General features: G+C 35.8%; 1 protein-coding gene across 1 annotated transcript; it reads right to left on the bottom strand.

Annotated features, from left to right (window-relative positions):
* Positions 1–4,668: 4,668 nt before the first annotated feature.
* On the bottom strand, positions 4,669–10,229 carry tax1bp3 (Tax1 (human T-cell leukemia virus type I) binding protein 3). The gene is made up of 4 exons (XM_051122218.1): positions 10,069–10,229; positions 9,156–9,275; positions 8,978–9,055; positions 4,669–4,934 (listed from the first exon to the last, which is right to left on the bottom strand). The coding sequence occupies exons 1-4, from the start codon at positions 10,105–10,107 to the stop codon at positions 4,800–4,802; spliced, it is 372 nt and encodes a 123-aa protein (XP_050978175.1). The 5' UTR covers positions 10,108–10,229; the 3' UTR covers positions 4,669–4,799.

Consider the following 10,229-nt stretch of genomic DNA (forward strand, 5'->3'; position numbering starts at 1 on the left):
TGTTATATGAAAAACGTTTTCCTGAAGTACAAAATAACATCATGAGGATGTTCCGAGAATGTTGTTCTCTCATAATGAGAACGTATATCAAATATTAATATTGCATAAGAATGTTCCATATACATTAGGCCACTTTAAGAATGTTTTGTCCTAAAATTTATATAACTTTTAAAAACGTTGTGAACGTTGTGAAAGAGACCAATCCTTGTTGTCTGGGTCATATACCATGGGGAATTTGGAAATTCTACACCCTAAGCCTGTAGCACCATGAAAGCTCAAAATTTCACTTGTGTCAAATGCAGTTTTTCCCACCATTTTGAAAAATATACTTCCTCAGCATATATATTGGTCAAATATTGGTCACTATACTGGCCAAAACTCATGAAAAGTTTTTTAATACTCCAAACAGTTCTTGTATGCACAATAAATTCCACAACACAACAAATGATACTTTGTGTTGGGTCGGCCATATTGCTGTATATTTTTTAAATGCTGTCCTACAAATCTGTAACTACAATTTTGGCATATTTAGAAGAAACATAAGATTATCAGCACTATACAGGAACTAGAGAAGTTTGGAAGAACAAAGAGAAGTCAAAGAAATATAAACAATATGCTTTTTATTAGGTAAATAGCTTTTAAAAAGAAATTGCCGAAAGTCATTCCACTGTTCTCTTTTTCAATGAATATCATTGATGTGTCGTGCCATTTGTCAGGTCAGGCACATTACCTGAGTTCTACAAATAAGTATTCATTCTTATTCAATTACATTGATGGTGTCAATGTGAGTTGTGTAATCAGATTACTTTTTCAATTATTGCATTACTTTTAGTTACTTTTAAAGTTACTTCAAATAAGTAATGCAAGTTCCTTTGTTTTGCCATTTATTCACTGATGCCTCTCCTGTCCCATCTTGAGGGGACAGGATCATGTCGTAAATATGTGATTCTGAGTGCTAAGACTTGGATTGTGTGACAGTTGTACCACCTGACCACCACCAGGCTCATTTAGGTGCTAATTAGGCACTAACTAGGAACAAGGAAAGCTCTGAGCAAAATGTCACATGTTGTCATCTCAGAATTACGGTAATTATGACATGGTGTGAATGCAGAGGCAGAGTCACTTCTTCATTCATTTCACCTTTGGTGCCTTCATAGTTGCCAAAAATATAATTTGGGGGTTTTTAGTTAATAAAAATGAATAAGCAAGCCCAACTTAGATGAGAAAAAGTATTGCAAAAGTAACAATGCATTACTTTCCATAAAAAGTAATGCAATTAGTTACTTTTTAATGGAGCAACACATTATCGTAATGCATTACTTTTAAAGGTAACAACACTAAGTAGAACTACTTCAAAGAAGTGTAGGAAATGGGGAGTGTCAAGTTTCCTACTAAAACCCAACAGAAATAAGATACAATGCATTTCAATTTTATAATTGTTAAGTTTAATAATTAAGAAGATCTTGCACTGTGTTCTACTGGCTCATTCAGACTAAATCTCCAGTGCTTCCTAAAGGCAACTTACAGCAAAATGTGCAACAGTGTACTATTTTGGTAAGACAATGTGAGAAAACATATGCAAAATAACAAAAAATCTAAATGCATTAATTTCTGTGTTTTTCTGTTATAACTACATATAATTAAGTGTGGTTATCAAATACACAATCATACACAATCTTGTTTTCACAGGGAATGTAAGCACTGATGTGCTTTTTACAACAAACGTTTGTGTATCCATTCTTCAGGGAGTGCAAGGATCATAAACGTGGCTTTAACACAAAATAGTGCAAATTTCTGAAAGGTGACAGCAGCAGATTGCATCGCTATGGTAACACAATGGGCCTGCCAGAGAGTGGGTGGTATGTTGCATACATGTTCTCCATTTAGCTACTGTAATTACACATTCAGCTGCTGAAAAACAGACATGAAACACATTAGACACAGCTAGCTATAGAAAATAATTATAAAAGGTTTGGTGTTCTTATTACAAATTAGCTAAGCAGTGACAAATCATTGTGCCGTTATAGAAAGTAGGATATACAGGTGCATCTCAAATTAGAATGTCGTTGAAAAGTTCATTTATTTCAGTAATTCAGCTTAAATTATGAAACTTGTGTATTAAATGAATTTAATGCACACAGACTGAAGTAGTATTAGTCTTTGGTTCTTTTAACTGTGATTATTTCAACAAATTAGAATACTTCATAAGACCAATAAAAATACTTGGTAGGGGCTCCTTTTGCTTTAATTACTGCCTCAGTTCGGCGTGGCATGGAGGTGAGTAGCCTGTGGCACTGCTGAGGTGGTATGGAAGCCCAGGTTTCTTTGACAGTGGCCTTCAGCTCATTTGCATTTTTTGGTCTCGTTTCTCATTTTCCTCTTGACAATACCCCATAAATTCTCTATGGGGTTCAGGTCTGGTAAGTTTGCTGGCCAGTCAAGCATACCAACACCATGGTCATTTAACCAACTTTTGGTGCTTTTGGCAGTGTGGGCCTGCTGGAAAATGAAATCAACATCCTAAAAAGCTGGTCAGCAGAAGGAAGCATGAAGTGCTCTGAAATTTCTTGGTTAACGGGTGCAGTGACTTTGGTTTTCAAAAAACACACTGGACCAACACCAACAGATGACATTGCACCCCAAATCATCACAGACTGTGGAAACTTAACACTGGACTTCAAGCAACTTGGGCTATGAGCTTCTCCACCCTTCCTCCAGACTCTAGGACCTTGGTTTCCAAATGAAATACAAAACTTGCTTTTATCTGAAGAAAGGACTTTGGACCACTGGGCAACAGTCCATTTCTTCTTAGCCCAGGTAAGACGCCTCTGGCATTGTCTGTGGTTCAGGAGTGGCTTAACAAGAGGAATACGACAACTGTAGCCAAATTCCTTGACACGTCTGTGTGTGGTGGCTCTTGATGCCTTGACCCCAGTCTCAGTCCATTCCTTATGAAGTTCACCCAAATTCTTGAATCGATTTTGCTTGACAAGCCTCTCAAGGCTGCGGTTCTCTCGGTTGGTTGTGCATCTTTTTCTTCCACACTTTTTCCTTCCACTCTTTCTGTTAACATGCTTGGATACAGCACTCTGTGAACAGCCAGCTTCTTTGACAATGAATGTTTGTGGCTTACCCTCCTTGTGAAGGGTGTCAATGATTGTCTTCTGGACAACTGTCAGATCAGCAGTCTTCCCCATGATTGTATAGCCTAGTGAACCAAACTGAGAGACCATTTTGAAGGCTCAGGAAACCTTTGCAGGTGTTTGGAGTTGATTAGCTGATTGGCATGTCACCATATTCTAATTTGTTGAGATAGTGAATTGGTGGGTTTTTGTTAAATGTGAGCCAAAATCATCACAATTAAAAGAACCAAAGACAAACTAGTTCAGTCTGTGTGCACTGAATGTATTTAATACACAAGTTTCACAATTTGAATTGAATTACTGAAATAAATGAACTTTTCCATAACATTCTAATTTATTGAGATGCAGCTGTGTAGTGCTAAAAATCACAGAAGACTGGAGTAATACTGCAGCTTTGCATCACAGGAATATTATTTAAATATGTTTAAACAGAAAATGGTTATTTCAAATTGTAATCATATTTCACAACATTTCTATTTTTACTGTATTTTTTTTTAATCAAATAAATGCAGCCCTGAATGAAGCATGAATCACATTTCCTTCATGGAGGAGTGTTTGAAGCATTAGACGTGTTGCCCTATAATTACCAGCAGCCTCACTTTCACAGCACTTTGAGAGTTGCATTATGAGCTACCTGGTTGTATGCTCACCTTTGCCTGCTAACATTAAAGAGATGAAAGTAGCCTGAAGTACAAAACTGCCTGGACAAACAGCAAAAGGTCAGGAAATAGATTTGTTGCTCTGAAATGTCACCGTCTTCAAGCTTAATGTGAAGACACACATACAGCCCGACAAAAGTGCCAGTCAGAGACTCATTAGACATCAGAGCTGAGATGTCATTTAGGACATTAAAACACACAAAGCATGTGCTAGAAGATTCCTTTATTTCGCTTACATGAAAATATATCTTCGTACAATCAAACGCCAAAAATCTGTATCAAAAACATTTCAAAACAGGCAAAATGTGAAAAAAAAAAAAAAAAAAAAAAAAAAAATCGCTAAATACAAAATTGCAGTGTTCTCAATTGTGCCAAATCCACATGAAACCACTTATCTGGTCAGAGGATGATATTTCAATAGCATCATTAGGCTAATATTGTTTTAATTAAATACAAAAACAAAGCTTTAAGATGAAGAGTACCAAAGATTAAAAAATTAGTGGTCATTGAAATACAACTGTATGCTGGCTGTTTCCCATATTATTTGATTAATCAATTAACAGGCGTATATGTAGATGTAAGCGTTAACGAGAAATGAGCTGAACACAATTCACTGTAGCCCTTGAAATCCATAAATGAAATGATATGGAGTTTACAGACTCCATGATACATTCAGGAGTATATGTGGTAAAGATAGTGTAGTATTTGGCATAAAGTGTAGCTAAATGGAAAGAAGTGTAGCGAATTATGGAATGCAAACCACAATCTTTAGGATTGTACTCACATATCACACACACACTGGTTCAGTTAGAGTTCAATACATCAGTTATCTTTAACACAAGTCCTTGTTAGTCCATACTGGAGTGTTTCTTGGCATCACTCTTTGGCTGAGAGAGGCTGATTGTTTTTTATTAGTTAAAACATGCTCTAAACATGTGATTAACCAATAAAGACATTCAATTAGCTCAAATGAGCATGTTTCAGATCTGCATTTATGTTACATCATGGAATGTCTGACTGCGTCCTCCAGGGATTTTCTGGTGACAAGAAGCCTGACCACATCTTCGCTCTTCTTGGTGAGTTTTTTTCGGGCCTGATCATGTGTCACCATGGTCATGTCCCAGCCGTTCACCTGAAATTGAAATCTATATTTTTAATATATTATGTCAAATAAATATCTAGTTCAGTCACAAAACTCTAATGCAGGGGTGCCCAACCCTGTTCCTGGAGATCAACTTTCCTGCAGAGTTTAGTTCCAACCCTAATCAAACACACCTGTCTGTAATTATCAAGTGCTCCTTGAGATCCTAATTAGCTGGCAGTTACTTTTTTCCCCATTTATTGACTGACAAGTCTCCTTTCGGGAAATTGGGAGTAAACATGATGTTACTGTATTCTAGACTAAATGTGAACATGCATTAATTCATCTCACTCACAAAAAACATATTCAGTATTCCTCAAAATGAATAAAAATGCAAACTCAGAATATGAAGCAACCCTGCAGTAATTAAATATGTTAAAACAAATATCCTTTATGTATTTAATCCCATTTTATTAACAAGTGTCTTTACTGCTGACCTTCGATGATACAATTCAACCGTACTAATACGCAAAAATTACTTTAGATAAACTAACATTTGTGCTTTGTTTTTTTTGTTTTTATAGCTGAAGAGTGATCTCCTGCATAAATGTACTTTTCTTTCAGCCTGAGGTGAATTCATTTCACTTTTGGTGTAAAAGGGGTTTTACATTAGAATTGTTTTATATTAAAAACAAAGAAGCAAGCCCTGCCCAGATTTTAAAAAGTAACGCAAAAGTAACGTAACACATTACTTTCCATAGAAAGTAATGTAGTAACATAATTAGTTACGTTTTCAGAGAGTAACGCAAAATTGTAATGCATTACTTTTAAAAGTAACTTTCCCCAACACTGGCAATCAGCTAGCAAACACATGATTTGCAACACAGCACAAGCTGATTGGCTGAGAGTCTGGTTCAGCGTTTGCTGTAAGCTGGTCCTGCAGAGCACTATCAGAGTTCCTTTTAAACCCTCCATCTCCCCCAGCTCCACCTGTCTAGATCTGCTACAGGATTTATGTTAGATACTCAAAGATCACTTTCGGACATGCCTGAGACACTCCAGCTCCAAATGAGTGAAAACCCATAATGTATGATCCTATGATATATATATATATATATATATATATATATATATATACTGTATATCAGGGGTGTTTCCTCCATGGAGGCAAGGGAGGCAGTGCCTCATCAAATTATTAGATGAGAAAACAATTCATAGTACAAAAATAAAACAATGTCAATATTACAAAGTATAATATTAAAAAGTGTATAAATCACTCGTTTTTCTAAAGAAGCATTGTCCAACAGCGATACCAGCAGGTAAAGTTACAGCTGGAGTTCGCCTCTCTCTCGCCTCCCCTGAGCCCACTGAGTTTTAACAGACCCCCTAAAGCATGCAGTGAGTTTGTGGGGGGTAATTGAGAATGAATGGGAGAAAGTCACATTAAAGGAGGCAATGCTTCCACTGTGATACGATTGGATATGACTGGATATGTTCGGCTATGATTGGTTCATGCAATAAATCCCGCCTCTTGAGTTTGTGCACGTTCTGCATTCGCGAATCAGTCTGAATGAACAATATAACTGCGTTAGGCAAAATAAGAACAAAGTAAGTAAAGAACTCATACATTTGGATATACCCACTTTGGTACATTACATTAAAATAAGACTTAAAATGGCACGAAAACATCATCTGTGAGAGTTTTCATTGAGTAATCAGCTTGGTGAAATTTATAGTAAATCTCCATGTCTGTGACAAATATTTACAGAGCTCTGACAACTGATGAACTGAAAAGTTCAAAAATAGTTAAAAGTTAACTATTATAAAGAATAGCTGAACATAAGTTCACAAATAAAATATATTGTTACTGCCTTGAGCTATTTTTTTTTTTTTTTTTTTTTGGAATAAATGTAAAATGCTTAAAAACATCAACCTGATGAGATTCATACTTGGCTTTAATAAATAGAATATTGATTACATTGTTAATGTAAAAATATACTTTTTTTCTGATAGTGTAAGTAATATTCATTTGAACAAGGAAATTTGATTTTCATTTCAGAATACTGCCTGTCCATCCAGTCCTGATCGATAATGAATTATGAATTGTGATAAAATGGATAGAATTTGAGAATTAAGGCTTTGTTTCTAATCAAAAGTAACAAAGCACAAAGCTCATTGCAATTACTAAATGGGAGTCATGCTACAAATAATATTTATTGAAGGGATAAATGAAAACCTGGCAACCTTGGCTTGAACTTTATCACATTGTAACTGGTTCACTCTGTACTAAGAGCAGAGGGCAAAAGGTGAAAAATTAAAACTTAGGATATATTGCATGAATCATAGGGGCGGATCTAGGGCAAGTAGATACATATAGACATGCAGGACTCTATTCACTTATTTTTGTAGCACTTCCACATTTACAGTTGCATAAATAATTAATTAATGTTTTAAAATATAAAAAATGGAATATAGAAATGTGAAATGAGAGAAATTATAGTAGTAGTTTCATAGTAGTAGTTTCATAAAAAGAACCCTTTGCCAGTAACCCTTTGCCAGTAAGTGAGTTGCTGAGTCATTCTTTCTAAACGACTGATTCATTAAAGGAGAAGTTCACTTCCAGAGCAACAATTTACATATAATGTACTCACCCCCTTGTCATCCAAGATGTTCATGTCTTTCTTTCTTCAGTCATAAAGAAATTGTGTTTTTTTGAGGAAAACATTTCAGGATTTTTCTTTATGTAATGGATATGGTGCCCCGAGCTTGAACTTCCAAAATGCAGTTTAAATGCGGCTTCAAATGATCCCAAATGCGTTTGTAAACGATCCCAGCCGAGGAAGAAGGGTCTTATCTAGCGAAAAAGATCGTATTTTCTCCCTCAACTTCAAAAATCATTTCAAAAATCATCCTACATCGCTGCAGAAGTACTGTCCCAGTGAACATGCAAAGAAGATCAAACACCCTTAACAAAAAAGGCAAAACAGCGATATAGGACGATTTTGAAGTTGAGGGAGAAAATACCGTCTGAGTTTTTCAACATGAGCTAGAATACACAGAGTTCAGGGAGAGTAAGACAATACTTTTCAATGCATTTGGCATTAAAAAGTATATAAATTGTATTATTTTCATTTTATTATGAAAATAACCGATTGTTTTGCTAAATAAGACCATTCTTCCTCGACTGGGATCGTTTACAACCGCATTTAAACTGCATTTTGGAAGTTCAAACTCGGGGCACCATATCAGTCCCTTTATAAGAAAAAAAAAAAAACTGAAACGTTTTCCCCAAAAAACAATTTCTTTAAGACTGAAGAAAGAAAGACATGAACATCTTGGACGACAAGAGGGTGAGTACATTATTTGTAAATTGTTGGTCTGGAAGTGGATTTCTCCTTTAAGGAACGAAAGTACGAAACTATGAATGGACCAGTTAAAAAAAATGGACCAGTCTTTACAATTTAAGTCACTTAATATTACCTTCTTGTTTATTAAATTGTTGTGCTGACACGAAGTCTGCCACAGGCCATGTGCTAACCAAACCATTCATATAATCACTCTATATGCGTGTGTGTGTCCTATAGGAAGACTGCATATAACTGATTAAATATCTATATTTATTGTTTCCCGGTGACAGGCTGGTGAATGTGCAGAGAGCAAATCTGCGGTTATAGAAATTATATTTTAACGTGCATGAAAACTCAATTATGATGTTTACAGGGCACAGTAATAAAACATTTGGGGCTTTAGCCCCCTTAGCCCAACCCAGCACCGCCCCTAATGAATCATATTGACTACATTTATGATGCTTTTCCTTTAAATTTGACACTTGTTAGCCTTAATCCTCATTGATGTTCACAAAAGAAAAGACGCAAACAACAAAAGTAAAATGGTGAGTAAATAATGACAGAACTTTCCTTTTTTTTGCTCAAAATGAATAAAAAAAAGATGATGCCAGAGTGCCCTCTAGTTGAGATTCATTTAGTAAAATCAGGAATTGTTTTGTTTTGTGACCTGGACAAAACTCTCCATTACTGAGGGAAATCAAAGCCGATAATTTCTTATTTTATGGCTGACTGGTTTGGATGTCTCACCTGCATGATTTTGTCTCCCATCCTGAGACCAGCCACCTCTGCTGGTCCACCTTTAGACACACGTGTGACATAGATTCCCTGTGACATTAATAAAGTTAGAAGAGTCATTCTGAATGACACAGGTGGAAAAAATGCCTTACTCTAAATAGAATTCAATTCATTAAACAAGACTTTTCACCTTGTCTGTCTTGTCTTCGGAAAATGGATTCTGGCTTGGATCTTGGTCGATTCCCCCGCCGATGCTGAATCCTAATATTAAATTATCACCATCCCGCAGTTTGTGAATTTCAATTCGTTGCTGAAACACAGAAAGGAAAACACAAGACAAAGTTATAAGGCAGGCACATCAAGTATGTGTCTCAAAACGTAGTGAGCTATATACATAGGCAGCATTTTAAGAACAACGCCCTAAAATGCTGTCTAGGTAGGCAGCTAACTAGGATTTAAGACACATCCTATGGCACAGCTGTTTTTACGACCATATATGGCAGCACTACCTGAACAACATAAACCACACCTACTTACTTCACACCTGAGTGACATCAGAACAGACTGTATATTATATAAAAGTACAATTAAACCCTAATTAAATTTGTATTTTAATATTAAGCGGATCCCAAAAATGACTGGTAAGCTTTGTATAAACAATATTTCATTTTAATGAAGCCCCATGAACACACTGGTTTTGGTCTAATTTACTTGTAAAACGTTTTGTTTTGTTATATTTTGCACCATAATACTTGTTTCTAATCTAAATAATAATAATTAAATAAAAACAGAATAATAAATAACAGAAAAACAAATAACTATTGTTTGCCCTGGGCTAAGGTTAGCCTAGCTTGCTAACCCTTTCCATTATATCAACTGTTAGCTTCAACTCAAATAAACTTATCCAAACTGTCCTGTCATGTCACAGATTAGCACTGGGAGCAACAATCACGTTTAAATAATTAGCTTTCCAAGTAAAATTTTAAAAAATGAATCACTGTCATCGTTTAAAAAAGCACTAAACCATCGCCCACAAAGCTGAAGGCACTGATGCTAGTGAAGCTTCATATGCTAAAACTTTCTCATACTGAACGCAAACTCACCACAACAGCTGTGACAGGCTGACCGGGGATGAACGACATTTTCTGCTTGTTATAAAACTTTTATTCCCTGTTGGGTCTCTTGGGTGTTTAATTCAGTGATTTTCACTGATAATAATTCGAATGAGGGTGTTCGGTTCCTCCCCTTTGGCTGTGTGTCATGT

The sequence above is a fragment of the Labeo rohita genome, chromosome 11 (assembly GCF_022985175.1).
Source record: "Labeo rohita strain BAU-BD-2019 chromosome 11, IGBB_LRoh.1.0, whole genome shotgun sequence".
Classification (NCBI taxonomy): domain Eukaryota; kingdom Metazoa; phylum Chordata; class Actinopteri; order Cypriniformes; family Cyprinidae; genus Labeo; species Labeo rohita.

What these genes read in the sequence shown, in the direction of transcription:
- tax1bp3 (XM_051122218.1), bottom strand. Translation starts at nt 10,107, where the DNA reads ATGTCGTTCATCCCCGGTCAGCCTGTCACAGCTGTTGTG. An exon ending in AGCCTGTCACAGCTGTTGTG is followed by an intron (nt 9,276 to 10,068) that starts GTGAGTTTGCGT and finishes TCTGTGTTTCAG; the next exon opens with CAACGAATTGAAATTCACAA. An exon ending in TGGGAGACAAAATCATGCAG is followed by an intron (nt 4,935 to 8,977) that starts GTGAGACATCCA and finishes TTTCAATTTCAG; the next exon opens with GTGAACGGCTGGGACATGAC.